Source organism: Lontra canadensis, unplaced genomic scaffold, assembly GCF_010015895.1.
Source record: "Lontra canadensis isolate GAN:19392208 unplaced genomic scaffold, GSC_riverotter_1.0 scaffold16, whole genome shotgun sequence".
In the NCBI taxonomy this organism is placed as follows: Eukaryota; Metazoa; Chordata; class Mammalia; order Carnivora; family Mustelidae; genus Lontra; species Lontra canadensis.
The window spans coordinates 15,925,065-15,945,401 of record NW_022631010.1 but is presented as its reverse complement, the minus strand read 5'-3'; the positions used below and the strand labels follow the sequence as shown (position 1 = coordinate 15,945,401).

The following is a 20,337-nucleotide window of genomic DNA, read 5'->3' as shown; positions in this document are numbered from 1 at the left end:
CCACTGTTATGCAATAAGTGACGTTTAAAAGCTTCAGTAACATAAAATATAGGGCCAGGTTATTTTCCAGACTGAAAAATGACCGAGGCAAGTCTGTCCAGACAGCCATTCTGGAATTCTAGGGTCCGGCCATACCATCCACATATAGACATCCAGTTCCAGCAGCAGTTTTATGGTTATCACTCTGACAAATTATCAGAATAGGGATAATATAACTGACTAATCAGAACTTCTAAGGTAATGACAGCTATCTTAAAGATTCCCTTTGTTAATTGGTACCCATTTTGTTGTCCTTATCTGAGGAGATTAGGCTGAGGAAAAAAAAAAACAAGGGTAGGGGACCTACCCTGTGATGAAGCTAAAACTTCTGACAAGACCCTGTCTGAGAATGGGGGCAGCAGGGAGGACAGGAGCCAAACCAGTCATGCTGTAGATGAATTTCTGTATCATGGGGATTTACCGTACTTCCAACCAGTACATGCCTTTCTTATCAGTGGCTCTTAATCTTTTTTTGGAAAAGAGACCCTACTGAAATTCTGTTGAAAGCTTTATGAATAGATTTTGTGTAGTTTGTAGACCTCCTGAAAAACTTGGAACTCCAGGTGAAAAACATGTTTTTGTTGATTCATAATGTTAACTTTTTCACTGTGCATTTTATTTCTTTTTCCTACAATTAGTTGAATTTTTACTCCTAATATTAGAATAGCTTGCATATAGCAGAGAGTTAGGAAGGAAAAGGTACAGGTTAATGGATATGGTTCCTCTTTCATAAGTAAAATACTTTGTTATGCATGTCATTATTTGTTTTAGCATGTCTTTTTTAGCTTACATCCACAGTAGTGATAAATATTCTGTGAGTAAGAGTTACCGACACTTCTGTTTTTATGTTTGTTTTATTGGTAAAGGTGGAGATCACGTGGGATGAGACAGATCATGAAAGAATTACAACACTCAACAGGAAGTTTAAAAAGGAAGAGCTTTTGGACATGGATTTTCAAGCCTATTTAGCTTCCTCTAGTGAGGATGAAGAAGAGATAGAAGAGGAGCTACAGGGTACTTGTTAATCTTTTGATATTTTACATTTGTAAGCGTTTAGACTGTGCCTAATCTAGACTTGTTAATGGAAATATGTCTTTGGTTGTAGCTTAAAAGGGAGTGCCAAGCTAATTCTTAAGCTGTCTGCAAAGCATACTCCCATGTATAGTGTTATATATACCAGCAGATAGTATTTGAAATTTTTTATTTAGAGGTATTTTTTTAGCCTGGATTTCTTTAACCATGAACATTTTGTTTAAAACTGTACCAAACAAAAAAAGCCTGGCCTTTTACATTTGTCCTAATTCATATAGTTTTGCAGTCTCTTAACAAACTAGTAAAATGCCTTATTACCCCTCCTTCTTTTTTTTTTTTTTAACTAAGAGCTTCTTTTGGATTGACGGATTATTTTTTTAAGATTTATTTATTTATTTTGGATAGAGTGCACAAGTGGGAGGGACAGAGGGAGAGGGAGAGAGAATCCCAAGCAGACTTATCACAGGCCTGAGATCATGACCAGAGCCGAAACGGAGAGCTGGATCCTTAACAAACTGTGCCACCCAGGTGCCCCAGTTGATTGAATATTTTTATATCCATTTCTCTTCGAATAGTTTAGAAGGTAAACTGTTTCTGTCCAGTTAGTGATTATCCTAGAAATTGTGACTTGCATTCTTAATTTGTTAAGGTCTAATAGTAATTAATATTTTTACCCTCCTAGATAATACAGGGAATCTTAAAACAACTCTCATCCTATCCTATGTATTGTAATTCTGGTTTTTTGTAAGTCCTATGAGTTGTTAATATTTAAACTACCCTTATTTCCATTTACCCACATTTCCTCTACTTTCTTAAATCTCACACTTACATCTAGGATCATTTTCATTCTACCTTATGTATATCCTTGATAAGTTCTGGTAGTATTTGCTGGTGTCAAACTCTCTTGAGTTTTAGTATAAAAATATCCTTATTTTGCTTTCATCTGTGAAACATACTTCCACACGCAAAAAATTGTAGGTGGGAGGTCCTCTCCATCCCCACACTGATGATAATATCCTACAGCCTTGTAGTTTCATTGTTGTTTTTGAGAAGTCGATTGTCTTTTTTTCAGTCTTTTGAAAATTATCTGAATTTCTGAATTTTCTTTTTTCTTTTGACTGCTTTAAAATTTTTTTTTTCTTTTTTTGGTCTTTCTACAGTTTTACTACGATAATAGATTTCTTTTTATTCATGTGCTTGGGGGTTGTTGGGTTTCTTGCATTTGTGTCATGGTATCTTTCATCAGTTTTGGAATTTTCTCAGCCATTATCTAATTACATATTTCTTCTAACCTGTCCTGGGATTCCAAGTAAGTATATATATTATTTCTTTCCAGTATGACTTCCATCTTGCTACTGTCATAGGTTTCTTAATCTCTTGTCTTTCTGCTGTGTTCTGGGATATTTTCTTTTGACCTATCTTCCAGTTCATTAATTTGCTTTTCAGCAATGTTAAATCTGTTGATAGACCTATCCATTGAGTTCCTAATTTTGGTTATTGTATTTTTCCTGTTTGTAAAGTCCTATTTGGCTATTTTTCAAATCAGTAATAACACTTTTTATAATTTTCTATTCATTGCAGATATTTTTAATCCTTATCTCTGTAAATAGTATAAGCATGTTTTTGTAGTCCATGTGTGATAATTTCAGTATTTTAAGTCTTTTGGGGTTCATTTTTTGTTACTTTATAAGATATTTCTCCTTTGTTTATTTGTGTACATGGTTAACTTTGTGTGCTAATTTGATAGTTGAGATGAGTATCTGATCAGACAAAACTTTCATTTACTGTGGTCATTCTAGGATTACTACTCCAAAGGTTTAAGGCTGCAGGTTCCTGGGACTTTGTGAGTGATGCAAGTCTTCATGAAGGCTGGTTTACTTCTGGTTGGCTTCTACCCTAATTGTTTATCCTTCTGGGTCCCTGCTTAAGGTGGACATAGTAGTTGTCGTCTCTTCTCTGGTAACATTTGTCCTCTTGGCCCTGCCAGGCTGCCAAAACTAGTTTAGTTTTATAGTTTTTATAGTTTTCAGTTTTATAGCTGTTTCTTCTGTGGATCAGTAAATGTTCTCAGGAAAAAAATAAATCTTGAATATAGGATCAACTCCCTGGTACTCCCTTCTTGATTTTGAGTCGGTAATTTTTTACTAATTTATCAGTTCTTTGAAGGTTTTTTTTTTTCTTTTTTTAAACCCCTTGATGATTTTAAAAATATTTCATCCGACTTGATATGCTTGGTGAAAAGATTGGTCTGAAGTGTCTAGCTTGCCATGAATAGAAGCAGAAGTTCTCAAATTATCTGTTTTATTTAAAATTTTGTTTTGATGATTGAAATGTTCAATAGCATATTTTCTAATTGTATATGCTAATTGCTTAAAATAACTCATTTTAAAAAAATAGAACCAAAAAAAAACTTTTTTCCTGTATGTAGTATGGCTCTGTTTGGAAATGGTTACTTAATTGTAATTTCTTAATCAGATTTTGGTTGATGCTGTCTCCCTGATATATTCACATCTTCATTTATTTATCTGATCGAATTCCCAGTCATGCAAAATTGTATTAAGAGGTTTAGTGCTGACAATGAATACCATAAATGTTAAGCATAAGTATTTTAAATTAGCAGTCATGAATATTCTTGCTTTTATTTATAGCTTAATATTTTTCATAGCTGTCTTTTGGTTTTGGTTTTTTATATGTGTTATTTTTGTGACCTGAACATCAAATTAAATTCTTCTTTAGTATTAACATAGGACCACTAATTCTTAACTTTTTTAGGTCCTGTGATTGGCCTGTCATCATTTCTTTAAACTACTGAAGACACTGCTTCATTTTCTGAGTTTTTCATAAAGTGCTACTCTTGAACTATGCTTTACACATGAAATGGAAAATCATGCTTAATCATTCTAGTTTCTTTGTTCAGACATCTCATATTAATAAAACCACATAATTTCTTAGGTATTTAATAGTCTTTGAAAAAGTATGATTTGCAGGAGTAGTTATGGGCACAAAAGCCTTCTCATTTATTTTAAGGCCTCGGTGGCTGTTGCTTGTTAATGTTTTGGCTTTCCAAACAATTGAGTGACCATTTTATTTCTAGTGTGCCCAGAAGAGCTAAGCCCTTTTTCAGATAGCCTTTGTAATATATATACTTATTTATCTATATATTCTTTTTATTCATAATGCTTATATGGTCATTTAGCACTTTCTGAAAATTCCGGTTAGTTTTTCTTCATTAGCTCTAGATTAAAGGAAAGAAGAGAATATGTATATTTGTGAAGAGTGGTTGTATGTTAACAGTTTTCTTTGATTGGTTTGGGAGAACTGATACATATTTTAAAATGACATTATTGGCATTTGGACAAAAATGTATTAATTTGTCAATATATTCTTAAGATCTTGGGCCCTCTGGTTTCAAAGCCTGAGTTTACCACATAATAGAGTTATATAGATTAGGTTTCCTAAGCCCTTGTGCTTTTCTTTTCATAGCTATGAAATGAGGATAATAATAGTACCTGGCTCATGGTTGGAAAGATTGAGTTAATGTTCATAAAGTGCTTAGCGTACTATCCCATATCAAATATTTTTATTTCTAAAACTTTAAGAATTAATGGCTTTTTGTTTGACATACACTACTCATTAAGTTTTAAAAGCATGGATTTTTCTTCAGTATTTTAATTGATTGCCAGCTTACTTTAATCTATAATTTAGTGCCCCTGATAGATACATTAGAATATTTGAATGCGTTGAAGTTAGTAGATGTTCCCAGTGTTTATAAAAGATCGGTTGCAGGGCTTCCAACCGTTGGATTTTTTTTTCATTCCTTATATAGTAGTAAGGCTTTCACAAATTATTGTCTTTGAATTGGAAAAAAACAGACATACATGAGTTACCCCACATTTTAGAGCTTCAGAAAGTAAAATTTTAGTACTGGAAAAAATCAATTTAAAGTAGGCCATCAGAGACTTACCACTAAAATTTCAACCTGGAAGGAGCTTGCTTCTAATTATGTTTTCAGAAGTAAGCTTTTAATAGAAAGAAATACATTGCCATTTTGTTAATGTGTTCCTGATGTTTTATCCATTGAATTATGGGATACATGACAGAATTCCATCCAACATTATTTTTGTGGCATAAAGCACAAACAGGAAAAAAATGAATTTCAGCTGTTTGAGTGAAAATATAAAAGTGTGATAGGATGGAAAGAATGTCCTGGACTATTTTTTTATTCATTTAGAGGAAAAAAAACCATGAAAACGTTTACTTAACCAGTGCTTTTTCCATGTCACCTTTTTTAAGATGTAAGGACAATCTTAACATTGATGTTTGAAAGCTAAATGCTTAATGATGTTAGACATTTTTAGTGACCAGTTAGCCATAGCTTATAGAGGAGAGGGTCTTCATTATGCTGCTTCTAAATTTTCCTCTACCAGGGACGTTTAGTCAATTCAATAAGTCTGTATGTTTTGCATTAAAACCCAGGTTCTCAATTTATGTTTTTGACTTGGAAAATTACAGTGGAAATACAGAACAAACAAACTTTTCACGTATTAGTTTTCTTCGGTATTTGTTGGCCATGAATTTTATATTGTTCCTTTGTATTCTGATTATTTTTTATAAAATTAGGAAATGGCAATGTGGATATTTTTCCTCACAGGGATATTAGTTGATTTAATTTCTAATTTATTCACTTTTATTCTCAGTGTATTGATTACTTCCTGAGAGTAAGCATACTTTTATTCACCATCAAATGGAAAAGATTCATAATTGTTTGTTTTGGATTTCATGGCGCTTCCTTTATCTGCCTTCTGAGCATAAATAGTTAAATCCATGTACCAAATGCATCCCAACAATATTCAGCTTCCTTTTAGTGACCGTAACATTTTAAAGCCAGTGTGCAGGTGGTAGAAGACATAAAGAGGGATAAAATGCTATTTCCCCTGTCTTGTTTATAGGGAAGAGAGAGTCCAAGGATGTTGCATATTTAGTAAATTATTTTAAAACATGAATTTTAATAAAAAGGGAGAGTCCCAATATCCTGCTTAGACAGGGCTAACTTACATTGCAGTTGATTTTTATTATAAACAACACCAAATGCTTTCATCTAATTCATTTAATATTAAGTTTGTCTGAGGGGCGCCTGGGTGGCTCAGTTGTTAAGTGTCTGCCTTCGATTCCGTTCGGGTCATGATCCCAGAGTCCTGGGATTGAGCCCCACATTGGACTCCCTGCAGCAGGAGGCCTGCCTCTCCCTCTCCCACTCCCCCTGCTTCTGTTCCCTCTCTCGCTATCACTTTCTCTGCCAAATAAATAAATAAAATCTTTTTTTTTTAAATGTTTATCTGATTTTGGTATTCTGTTGTTGCATTTTATCTGACAACAACTTTTAGAAGGTGCTGTAGTGACTGAAATTTAAATAATGGATTTAAAAGTCAATTATTTCTGTGTATTAACTGAAATTTATTTTTTTATTAGGTGATGATAAAGTCAGTGTGGAAGAAGAGGGGAAAACAAAGAAAAGTCAGAAGGATGATGAAGAACAAATTGCTAAATACAGGCAGCTCTTGCAGGTTATTCAAGAAAAAGAAAAGAAAGGCAAAGAAAATAATATGGAAATGGAAATTAAGTGGGTTCCAGGTAAGAATTAGGTATTCATTAAATGTTCACTTGTTTTTCTTCATTTCAAGATGTTGAGTGCATTTTAGATATGAAGGAAAAGAATATTAACTCTTGGAAACATAAGCCTTAAAAAAAAAAAAATCTTATTTGCCGGAAATATTTTGGTATTTGGAATAACATGGTAATTGCATACATCATTTAATTCCCTTAAGGACTAGTGTTTTAGACTCTTGGCACTTTATTCTTGATTGGTTTCTTTGATTTACTAACTACAAATTATTTCTGTCTACTTATGAAGGTAGAACTTTCCTAGGTTTGATTCCAGTATGCTCAGTATATACAGACTTGAATCCAGGCACCATGCATTCTAAGATCGTTAAACATCTTTTTTATTTTTTTTATTTTATTTATTTATTTATTTATTTAAAGATTTTATTTATTTATTTGACAGACAGAGATCACAAGTAGGCAGAGAGGCAGGCAGAGAGAGAGGAAGGGAAGCAGGCTTCCTGCCGAGCAGAGAGCCCGACGTGGGGCTCGATCCCAGGACCCTGGGACCATGACCTGAGCCGAAGGCAGAGGCTTTAACACACTGAGCCACCCAGGTGCCCCTAAACATCTTTTTTAAATGTGTAATTCATAAGTGAACTTTTCTCCCATAACTCCTACTAATCCTTAATTACCAAGGTTTCACTAGCACAAAATATGTAATACATTGTTTTCCATCTCAGTTTTGCTGTGAAGAGTCAAAGAAATACAGCATCATAAGTGATTTTTATAACTGCCTTGAAGGGCTCCACAAACTTTTTTTAAAGTGGTACAATACTAATTAAAACCATGTCAAAGCTAAGCAAAGAAAAAAGCTACTATAAATGAGGGTTGTTTTCTAGGATACCCATTTTTTTAGCAACCTGAGCAAAGCAGCATGTACCCTTGGAACCAGTATTGGTTTTGAAGATTACTGCTGTTTACATATATGTATATCTTTTTTTTAAAATTTCAGTATAGATAACATACGGTGTTATATTCGCTTCCAGTGTACAACATACATGTATATTATTTAAAGCTAGGTAGAATTTTTTACCAAGATTCAGTTCTTTTGGCATAATTCATCTCTAGATGAAAGAATACTAACAACTTGTAAGAATATCATTGCTAAAAATTAAGTGTTCTATTTTCAGTTATATCTTTTTTTTTTTTTTTACAACTAGTATGTTTATTCACTGGGAATAAAATGTTTGCATAAGATTTTTATTTGTGGGCATATTTTGATATTTGAGAGTTGATTGACTATTGTAATAAATTTTGTAGAGTGGAGTCATCCCCTGCGTATTCCTGTAGGAAGGTGGTACTATGTTGTAGTCCATTTCTTTTAAACATTTGTCTTCTGCAGGAAGTGGTGGTAAGAAAAAATGAAATTTAGTAGTGTTATCATCTGAACGATGGTTGGGAGAATTCAGTTTAGCCTGGAGAGGAAAAGTCTAAAAAGTGACTTATTAATTATTTTCAAGTACTTGCAGAATGAATATATTAATGAAGACTTCATTACTCTTAATACTTCAGAAATCAGTATTTTTGCTGGTAAATCAAATTTGAAGGAAAATAAAGTTTAGCGTAATATAAAGAGGAGTTCTCTTCATCATTAGAATTGTCCAGCAAAAAATCAAAGATGCTACTTTAAGTGGTTGGATGCCCTTTTCCGTAAGTCTCTTAATAGAGTGATACTACCATATCACCTAGGGATATTTGTGAAGCCATATTTTACTTGAAGTTCTTTACTTTATGATTCCAAGGAATGTTGAATTCTTTTTTTTTAAGTCACATAGGTTGTAACTGCAGTTTAATCTTAGAATGAGCTCAATGAATTAAGATTTTTTTTAAAGATTTATTTATTTATTTATTTATTTTTGAGAGAGAGAGAGAGACAGAGAGAGAGAGAGTGCACTTGTGCACTTGTGTGCTGACACATAGAGAGGGAGATGAAGAGGGAGAGCAAAAACCTTAAGCAGTTTCCCTGCTGAACGCAAAGCCCTAGCAGGGCTCAATCCCATGACTACGACCTGAGCCAAAACCAAGAGTCGGACCCTGAACTGACTCAGCCACCCAGATGCCCCCAAATGAAGATAATTTAAATGAAACTTTAAAAAAAAAAGATTCATTTGACAGAGAGAGCACAAGCAGGGGAATAGCAGGCAGAGGGAGAGAAAGAAGCAGGCTCCCCGCTGAGCAGAGAGCCTGATGCAGGGCTGGATCCCAGGACCCTGGGATAATGACCTCAGCCGAAGGCAGACACCCAACTAACTGAACCACCCAAGTGTCCCTTAAATAAACACTTAAATTGAAGTATTCACTTGACCGAGAAGGCAGATTTATAATAAACTTGATTGAGAAGTTTTATAACAAATATTTCAGCTTTGTCAAGTGAACCAGGTCAAACCTTTGTCTATGGTAATACAGTTATATATGGAAAATATAAAGTGATAGTTATACTTGTATTTATAACTGGAAGATATAAGCAATACAGTTTTCCTGGGATAAACCTCACTTGGTCGTGGTATACTACATTTTTTATATGCTCCTGGATTCAATTTAGTAATATTTTGTTAAAGATATTTGCACCTGTGTAAAATGAAGAGTATTTGTTTATAGTTTTTGTTTCTTGCAGTGTCCTTGGTTTTTGGTTTCATTCCTGAAATGAATTGTGAACTGTTCCCTTTTCTATTTAGCAGTACATTTTTTATCTTGACTTTAATTTCCAGATACAATATTGTCACAGAAAATATTTTGAAAATGAGAAATTATCATCTATTATTCCACTACCCTAATTTACCCACTGAATGATTAGTTGGATTGATTTAATTTATCATTTCTCTATTGTTGAATACTTAATCATATTTCTAATCTTTCATTGCTATAGACTTATGGTTGTTGGGAAGAAATGTGACTAAAGGCCATTAGTGATCTCAAACCCACAAATATCAGTATTTTCTTTTCTTTTTAAAGATTTTATTTATTTGACAGAGAGAGATCACAAGTAGGCAGATCCTTACGCAGAGGTGGGGGGAAGCAGGATACCCCCTGAGCAGAGAGCCCAATGTGGGGCTCGATCGTAGGACCCTGAGATCATGATCTGAGCTGAAGGCAGAGGCTTGACCCACTGAGCCACCCAGGTGCCCCCAAATAACAGTATTTTCTTAGACTCTTCACATCATCACCTGCAAAGTAACTGACTTGCTATTTTAGGGCTTTTTTTTTTTTTTTTAAACAAAGTTGGCCATCCTCTCCCTTCTCCGTTTCAGAAATGTCTGTGCATATAGAGAACAGTCAGACCACAGGGAAAAACTAATGCTGGCAATCAGGCTCACTCAGTAGTTAGTTTTGTGACTTCCTCATTCACATAGCAACTTGACATATGCTGTGGATCAACCTGTGGTTCTCTCACAAGCTGTTAAAACTACCAGTGTTAAAACCTCAAATGTTAAATCTCAGATGCCAAGCATCTAGGATGTTATAAATAATCTATAGCTTTTTCCATATTTTGAATTATTATTATAGGATAGCTTCCCAGAAATGGAATTACTCGGAAAAAGCATGAACACTTTTGTGTCTTGATATTAGTGCCAAATTGCTTTGCAAAAGGGTTGTACTAGCTTATAATGCCTTCAACAATAGGTAGAAGTGCCAGTTTCATGGACTTAATTGGGAATTTTTTTTTTTTTACGGCTAATCGAATGAAGGAAAATTGATATTCTGATACATAGTGCATTTTGTAAGTCTTCAACCATAGTATTTTTGAAGGCCTCAGTTAGGGTATCGCTATCTGTGGATCTTTGGTATATACATGAACACAACTATGTATGTGCATGTATGTGTGTAATGTTAAGGGTCTGTTATATACTACACGTTAAATGACATAAATGAGCTAATCTTTCAGGATCTCTGTTTGGAAAGTGGCACTGATTAATACCTTTCTTGCTGAATCTGAGATGTTTATAAAGGTACCTAATAAGCTAGAGTATGATTCATGTCATATGTGTATTTGGTGAATTTGTGTCTGACAGAATGTATGTTCCCTATAACAATTACCCTGAACCTTGGGACTTTTTACAATGCTATACTTCAGTAAACCACAAAGGGTCAGTATGAGATTATACTACATCATTCATCGGTTTCTCTGTGGCTTCATTTCCAAAATATTAAGCTCTTCAGAAAAATAAGTACCCTTAATCACTAACACTTGTTGGAATATGCTTTGGTTTGGTTGGATTTTTAAAAGGAATTTTAGTTCAGACTATTTAAACTTATCTTTTTATGTTGGGTTATATGCTAAAGTAACATCAGGAGTTTAACTCCTTAAAGGTAGAATATTAAAGGAGGCAGATAATAGGTATATAGGTGTATAACAAACTAGCCTTTCTGTTGATATTCTAGTTCCCTATAGAAATGTGATCATATAATCACATTAGTTAAGATTATAAATAAGTAAAAATGTTGAATTATAACATTTTTTTAAAAGATTTTATTTGACACAGAGAGAGAGATCACAAGTAGGCAGAGAAGCAGGCAAAGAGAGAGAGGGAAGCAGGCTCCCTTCCAAGTAGAGAGTCCGATGAGGGACTCGATTTCAGGACCCTGAGATCATGATCTGAGCTGAAGGCAGAGGCTTAACCCACTGAGACACCCAGGTGCCTCGAATTATAACATTTTTAAATAAAGTCCTAATTCAGTATTTTGATGTTTGTAGAATAATATTTTCTATCTTAGTGTGTTGCTGAAAAGATATCCTGGCTGACTTACTTTGATAAATAGATAAGGTGATGTACGTCGGGCCTTCATCGGTGAATGTGCCTCATTAGGGAATTTGTAACATACCTACAAATAAAGGATATTCAGTTTTATCTCATATATTAAATAACTTCTCTTATGTTAATAGTTCAAGCTAACAGTTTTTTGTAGCTAATACAAGATACATATAAATAATATCTTTGAAATTCCATCCAGAATATGAATAATGACATGTTTCTTTGTTTATAATCTTAAAAGAGACTAGATATGAGAGACTAGTTATCTTTGGTTTAATAGATGCTGGTAAAAGATTATCTGGTCTTTTTTTTTTTTTTCCTTAATATCCTTCAGGAGCCCAACCTTCCTTTAAATACTTATCAGGCACCTAGTAATGCCAGGAACTATTCTAGACACTTTGTGAACAAAATATAAATCCTTGACCTCATAAATCTTATGTTCAATTGAAGGGGAGACCAATGAGTCTAATAAAAAAAATATTTGACTAGAAACTAGTAGAGGTCAGGAAGTGAGACATGCAGAGAAGAGTGTGAGAGCAGAGGAAATAGTAAATACACAGTCCTGAAGCTGTAGCTTATCCTGTTTAAGGAATAGCAAAGAGAGAACAGTGTGGTGGGAGTGAGTGAGTGGAGGAAAGAACAATTGGTTAGAGGTTAGAGTGATAACATGAAGCCAGATCATGAAGGTCTTTTAGGTTATTTTAAGGGCTTGAACTTTTTCTCTGAGTTAAATGATAAGCCACTGGAGGTTTGAGCTGATCTGAATTATTTTTTAACAGGATCACCCTGGCTGCTGTCTTGAGAGTAGATTATGGTAGGAGGTAAGGACAAAATAAGGAAATCAGTCACAAGGCTATTGTAGTACTCTTAAGATAATGACCATCGTGGGTAGAATAGTTTTGCAAAGGAACCTCAAAAATTCTCTTTTGGACACATGTTAATTTAAGATGCCTATTAGATATCAAAATAGGCATGTCAAGGAGACATTCGGATATATAATTAAGCGTTTAGGAAAGAGGCCAGAACTGGAGGTGTAAATTTGGGGATCTTCATTGTCTAGGTCTCTCAAAGTGAAGAACACCAAAAGAATGAATATAGGTAGAAAAGAAAAGAGGTTCAAAAACTGATCCCTGGAACACTCCAGCATTTACAAGTTGAGTAAAACATACATTATCCAAAGGGCTGGGAAGAAGCTACCAAAACCACAGGAGGAAATTCAGTGCTGTAGGGTATCCAGACATCCAAGTGTGAAGAAAGCATTTCAATGAGAAGATGGGTCAGTAAAACATAGACTAAGAATGATTGGTGTGGAGATCGACAGTGATTTTGAGCTGTTTTGGTGGAATAGAAGGGATAAGATTAATGTGGATTCAAGAGAGAATGAGGAGTGGAATTGGAGAGAATAAGTACAGACAACTCCCTTTTCTAAAATATTTGAATGCTCAGAAGTTGCAGGCATTGTGACACTTCATCCGTAAAAAGTACTTCAACATGTAACTCCCAAGAACAAAGACAGTCATCTACATTAGTGCAGTACTGTTACCACACTAAGGGAATTTAATATTGATACAATAATAGATATTTTACTCATTCTAATAATGCTCTTTATAGTTCTTTCATGGTCACTTCTTTAAAGTGTCTGCTGTCGTGGCTTATAGAATATCCACAATCTAGATTTGTCTGTTTCCTTACAGTTAATTCCAATAAAGAATTTTGGGCAAGAATTCTCCATATGATATTGTATATTTCCTATTGCCTCACATCATGAGGTCCCCGATGTCAATTTGTACCATTATTTTCACTTTTAACTTTGCTCACTCAGTTAAGGAGGTATCTGACTCATTTTTCCATTAAAGACACATTTTGTTTTTGGTAATTGGTGAGTTAATTAGTGAGTGGGGTGTCTATTTCCCAACAGTTTAGCTCACGCCATTGGCATTCTTTGATGATCCTTGCTTGAGTCAAGTTGTTACACCATTCATTGCAAAATACTGATTTTCTGTCATTCCTCCTACATTTATTAGTTAGCATCCACCCCTTTCTTAAGTTACCATGCACTAATGGATTGACAGATCTTGAGGCATTTTCCTGTAATGGGTCACAGAGGAATGGAAAAGAAACTGGAGGAAGAAATGAGATCAAGAAAGCATTTTTCTTTCACATAGGGAAAATAACAGCATGCTCCTGGGAGTGATCCACCAGCAATAAGAAGAAATCATGATGCAGATAACTGTTCTAAAGTAGGCAAAAGGAGTAGTAATATTTTTATGCAAGTGGAGGAAGTGGCTTTTGGTTCATGCACATGGACATTTCATCCATTGTAACAGGAAAGAACCCAAAGAATATGGTCACAGAATAATGTATAAAAATGGCAGTGAGAGCTTGCAGTACTCTTCTGTTTGCTTGTGTTAGTGAAACATGAAGGTCATCAGCTGAGAGCAGGAATGGGGGAGGAGGTAGAGATTAAAAAAAAAAAAGATATGAAATAGTTGTTTAAGAAGTGGTGAAGAAGGAAATTTAATAGTATTGCTGAGTAGCAATAAGAGTGGACTTGCAGTTCTTGCTCTTGTAAAGTTAGATGAATCAACATAATTATGTTTTTCTTCAGCCACATTTAATGATGTACAGTCAGGGAGTAAGGAGAGAGTTGGATTAAATCAGTGTAGAAGATTTGTCAAGTATGACCAAGAAAGAGAGGGGCAAGGGGATTGAAGGTTATATGCAAGGGGTTGTTTGTAATAATGGACCAAGGTATCTGTGTTGAGTTAGGAGGAAAATGAGGGCACATTGAGAGTGAGGAATGGGGAAGAGATGAGAGGACTGATGGATTGTAGGTCCCTATGAGACCTAAGATTAGCCTTGTTAGCCTTGGGATATTAGAATAAAATGGAAAGATGGTAGCTAGTGTTTGAAGAATAGGATACTTGAAACTAAGGTTATCATTGGGACTGCAGTTTTGGGTTATGACATGATCTAGTTATGATTCTGGGAGTAAGTTTCTAAGATGAGATGGAGTGCAGGGTGATAGGAGAAGAGGAGGTCAGTGAACTGGGAGGCCCAGGGTGTTAGAAGGATTGTCTGTGTAGATATTGCAATCACCAGGAATTATGACAGGACTAGTATCAGAAAGAGTAGCAGTGAAATTTGCAGTATGCTTTGTATTTTGATGATGGGATAGAATTGAGTTTACAGTGCACTCTCGAATCTTGTACATAGCTGGGAAGTGGCTAGAACTTTAAAACTTAGGTATGTGCTCCTTCCTTGAATCATCTAGTTAATAGGTTGACTATAAGGGTTTTGTAAGGTAATAAGCTGAAACTTTTTACTGTGCAAAAGAAATTTCTTTTTTTTTTTTTTTCTGGGGAATTTTGAACTTTTATTGAAAAATGGCTTTCTGTTTTTCTTTTGTTCTCCTTTCTTTTTTAAATGTTCCACATAGTTTAACAGTATGAACATGACAGGAAAGAGATTTAATTTTTATACTTAAGAGATTCATTTTGGTAGGATTTGATACATTGAAGTATATTGAGAATCATTTAACTGGATACGTTAGCAGCAATATGAATTCTAAAAATGAATTTTCTGACACATGAAAGTACATTACAGTAAAATTGTTCTTCTAAAAGATAACACTTACCCCTCCTAAATGAGAAAATATGTGAATAATCTATTTCAATTTATAAAATGGTAAAAGAAGTATTTGTTTTAAATTGGGACCACTCAGAAATAAATTTGGGTAAATGCAATATGGATGTAATGACATTTCAGCCTTCCACTGGTGTTTTTTGTTTTTTTTTTTTTTAAAAACATGTATTTTTTTCCCCCCAGGGGTACAAGTCTGTGAATCTCCAGGTTTACACACTTCACAGCACTCACCATAGCACATACCCTACCCAATGTCCATAACCCCACCCCCCTCCCCCCAGCAACCCTCAGTTTGTTTTGTGAGATTAAGAGTCACTTATGGTTTGTCTCCCTCCCAATCCCAACTTGTTTCATTTACTCTTCTCCTACCCCATTAACCCCCCATGTTGCATCTCCTCTCCCTCATATCAGGGAGATCATATGATAGTTGTCTTTCTCTGCTTGACTTATTTCGCTAAGCATGATACCCTCTAGTTCCATCCACGTTGTCGCAAATGGCAAGATTTCATTTCTTTTGATGGCTGCATAGTATTCCATTGTATATATATACCACATCTTCTTTACCCATTCGTCTGTTGATGGACATCTAGGTTCTTTCCATAGTTTGGCTATTGTAGACATTGCTGCTATAAACATTCGGGTGCACGTGCCCCTTCGGATCACTACGTTTGTATCTTTAGGGTAAATACCCAGCAGTGCAATTGCTGGGTCATAGGGTAGTTCTATTTTCAACATTTTGAGGAACCTCCATGCTGTTTTCCAGAGTGGTTGCACCAGCTTGCATTCCCACCAACAATGTAGGAGGGTTCCCCTCTCTCCGCATCCTCGCCAGCATCTGTCATTTCCGGACTTGTTAATTTTAGCCATTCTGACTGGTGTGAGGTGGTATCTCATTGTGGTTTTGATTTGTATTTCCCTGATGCCGAGTGATATGGAGCACTTTTTCATGTGTCTGTTGGCCATCTGGATGTCTTCTTTGCGGAAATGTCTGTTCATGTCTTCTGCCCATTTCTTGATTGGATTATTTGTTCTTTGGTTGTTGAGTTTGCTAAGTTCTTTATAGATTCTGGACACTAGCCCTTTATCTGATATGTCATTTGCAAATATCTTCTCCCATTCTGTCAGTTGTCTTTTGGTTTTGTGAACTGTTTCCTTTGCTGTGCAAAAGCTTTTGATCTTGATAAAATCCCAATAGTTCATTTTTGCCCTTGCTTCCCTTGCCTTTGGCGATGTTCCTAGGAAGATATTGCTGCGGCTGAGGTCAAAGAGGTTGCTGCCTGTGTTCTCCTCAAGGATTTGGATGGATTCCTTTCTCACATTGAGGTCCTTCATCCATTTTGAGTCTATTTTCGTGTGTGGTGTAAGGAAATGATCCAATTTCATTTTTCTGCATGTGGCTGTCCAATTTTCCCAACACCATTTATTGAAGAGGCTGTCTTTTTTCCATTGGACATTCTTTCCTGCTTTGTCGAAGATTAGTTGACCATAGAGTTGAGGGTCTATTTCTGGGCTCTCTATTCTGTTCCATTGATCTATGTGTCTGTTTTTGTGCCAGTACCATGCTGTCTTGATGATGACAGCTTTGTAATAGAGCTTGAAGTCCGGAATTGTGATGCCACCGACTTTGGCTTTCTTTTTCAATATTCCTTTGGCTATTCGAGGTCTTTTCTGGTTCCATATAAATTTTAGGATTATTTGTTCCATTTCTTTGAAAAAAATGGATGGTACTTTGATAGGAATTGCATTAAATGTGTAGATTGCTTTAAGTAGCATAGACATTTTCACAATATTTATTCTTCCAATCCAGGAGCATGGAACATTTTTCCATTTCTTTGTGTCTTCCTCAATTTCTTGCATGAGTACTTTATAGTTTTCTGTGTATAGATTCTTAGTCTCTTTGATTAGGTTTATTCCTAGGTATCTTATAGTTTTGGGTGCAATTGTAAATGGGATGGACTCCTTAATTTCTCTTTCTTCTGTCTTCTTGTTGGTGTAGAGAAATGCGACTGATTTCTGTGCATTGATTTTATATCCTGACACTTTACTGAATTCCTGTACAAGTTCTAGCAGTTTTGGAGTGGAGTCTTTTGGGTTTTCCACATATAGTATCATATCATCTGCGAAGAGTGATAGTTTGACTTCTTCTTTGCCGATTTGGATGCCTTTAATTTCTTTTTGTTGTCTGATTGCTGAGTCTAGGACTTCTTTTTTTTTTTTTTTTTTAAAGATTTTATTTATTTGAAAGGCAAAGATCACAAGTAGGCAGAGAGACAGGCAGAGGGAGAGGAAGGGAAGCAGGCTCCCTGCTGAGCAGAGAGCCCAATGCGGGGCTCGATCCCAGGACCCTGGGATCATGACCTGAGCTGAAGGCAGAGGCTAACCCACTGAGCCACCCAGGCGCCCCGAGTCTAGGACTTCTAGTACTATGTTGAATAGCAGTGGTGATAACGGACATCCCTGCCGTGTTCCTGACCTTAGCGGAAAAGCTTTCAGTTTTTCTCCATTGAGAATGATATTTGCGATGGGTTTTTCATAGATGGCTTTGATAATATTGAGGTATGTGCCCTCTATCCCTAAACTTTGAAGAGTTTTGATCAGGAAGGGATGCTGTACTTTGTCAAATGCTTTTTCAGCATCTATGGAGAGTATCATATGGTTCTTATTCTTTCTTTTATTAATGTGTTGTATCACATTGATTGATTTGCGGATGTTGAACCAACCTTGCAGCCCTGGAATAAATCCCACTTGGTCGTGGTGAATAATCCTTTTAATGTACTGTTGAATCCTATTGGCTAGTATTTTGGTGAGAATTTTTGCATCTGTGTTCATCAATGATATTGGTCTGTAGTTCTCTTTTTTGATGGGATCCTTGTCTGGTTTGGGGATCAAGGTGATGCTGGCCTCATAAAATAAGTTTGGAAGTTTTCCTTCCATTTCTATTTTTTGGAACAGTCTCAGGAGAATAGGAATTAGTTCTTCTTTAAATGTTTGGTAGAATTCCCCCGGGAAGCCATCTGGCCCTGGGCTTTTGTTTGTTTGGAGATTTTTGATGACTGTTTCAATCTCCTTACTGTTTATGGGTCTGTTCAGGCTTTCTATTTCTTCCTGGTGCAGTTGTGGTAGTTTATATGTCTCTAGGAATGCATCCATTTCTTCCAGATTGTCAAATTTGTTGGCATAGAGTTGCTCATAATATGTTCTTATAATTGTCTGTATTTCTTGGGTGTTAGTTGTGATCTCTCCTCTTTCATTCATGATTTTATTGATTTGGGTCCTTTCTCTTTTCTTTTTGATAAGTCTGGCCAGGGGCTTATCAATCTTATTAATTCTTTCAAAGAACCAGCTCCTAGTTTCGTTGATTTGTTCTGTTGTTTTTTTGGTTTCTATTTCATTGATTTCTGCTCTGATCTTTAGGATTTCTCTTCTCCTGCTGGGTTTAGGGTTTCTTTCTTGTTCTTTCTCCAGCTCCTTTAGGTGTAGGGTTAGGTTGTGTACCTGAGACCTTTCTTGTTTCTTGAGAAAGGCTTGTACCGCTATATATTTTCCTCTCAGGACTGCCTTTGTTGTGTCCCACAGATTTTGAACTGTTGTATTTTCATTATCATTTGTTTCCATGAATTTTTTCAATTCTTCTTTAATTTCCTGGTTGACCCATTCATTCTTTAGTCACCATGTATTTGGGTTCTTTCCAAATTTCCTCTTGCGATTGAGTTCTAGCTTCAGAGCATTGTGGTCTGAAAATATGCAGGGAATGATCCCAATCTTTTGATACCGGTTGAGACCTGATTTAGAACCAAGGATGTGATCTATTCTGGAGAATGTTCCATGTGCACTAGAGAAGAATGTGTATTCTGTTGCTTTGGGATGAAATGTTCTGAATATATCTGTGATGTCCATCTGGTCCAGTGTGTCATTTAAGGCCTTTATTTCCTTGTTGATCTTTTGCTTGGATGATCTGTCCATTTCAGTGAGGGGAGTTTTAAAGTCCCCTACTATTATTGTATGATAGTCGATGTGTTTCTTTGATTTTGTTATTAATTGGTTTATATAGTTGGCTGCTCCCACGTTAGGGGCATAGATATTTACAACTGTTAGATCTTCTTGTTGGACAGATCCTTTGAGTATGATATAGTGTCCTTCTTCTTCTCTTATTATAGTCTTTGGTTTAAAATCTAATTGATGTGATATAAGGATTGCCACTCCTGCTTTCTTCTGATGTCCATTAGCATGGTAAATTCTTTTCCACCCCCTCACTTTAAATCTGAAGTTGTCTTCGGGTTTAAAATGAGTTTCTTGTAGGCAACATATAGATGGGTTTTGTTTTTTTATCCATTCTGATACCCTGTGTCTTTTGATTGGGGCATTTAGCCCATTAACATTCAGGGTAACTATTGAGAGATATGAATTTAGTGCCATTGTATTGCCTGTAAGGTGACTGTTATTGTATATTTTTTCTGTTCCTTTCTGATCCACTACTTTTAGGCTCTCTCTTTGCTTAGAGGACCCCTTTCAATATTTCCTGTAGAGCTGGCTTGGTGTTTGCAAATTCTTTCAGTTTTTGTTTGTCCTGGAAGCTTTTAATCTCTCCTTCTATTTTCAATGATAGCCTAGCTGGATATAGTATTCTTGGCTGCATGTTTTTCTCGTTTAGTGCTCTGAATATATCATGCCAGCTCTTTCTGGCCTGCCAGGTCTCTGTGGATAAGTCTGCTGCCAATCTAATATTTTTGCCATTGTATGTTACAGACTTCTTCTCCCGGGCTGCTTTCAGGATTTTCTCTTTGTCACTAAGACTTGTAAATTTTACTATTAGGTGACGGGGTGTGGACCTATTCTTATTGATTTTGAGGGGGGTTCTCTGAACCTCCTGAATTTTGATGCTTGTTCCCTTTGCCATATTGGGGAAATTCTCTCCAATAATTCTCTCCAATATACCTTCTGCTCCCCTCTCTCTTTCTTCTTCTTCTGGAATCCCAATTATTCTAATGTTGTTTCGTCTTATGGTGTCACTTATCTCTCGAATTCTGCCCTCGTGGTCCAGTAGTTGTTTATCCCTCTTTTGCTCAGCTTCTTTATTCTCTGTCATTTGGTCTTCTATATCGCTAATTCTTTCTTCTGCCTCATTTATCCTAGCAGTGAGAGCCTCCATTTTTGATTGCACCTCATTAATAGCTTTTTTTATTTCAACTTGATTAGATTTTAATTC

At 35.6% G+C, this 20,337-nt stretch overlaps 1 protein-coding gene across 2 annotated transcripts in view; it reads left to right on the top strand.

The window, feature by feature from the left end:
- ESF1 (ESF1 nucleolar pre-rRNA processing protein homolog) overlaps positions 1–20,337 on the top strand; it is a 66,922-nt gene that overhangs the window by 13,475 nt on the left and 33,110 nt on the right. For both annotated transcript variants that reach the window (XM_032859200.1, XM_032859201.1), the window contains exons 8-9: positions 906–1,053; positions 6,541–6,702. In XM_032859200.1, coding sequence (XP_032715091.1) covers positions 906–1,053; positions 6,541–6,702 — 310 coding nt within the window. The remainder of the gene's footprint in view (positions 1–905; positions 1,054–6,540; positions 6,703–20,337) is intronic.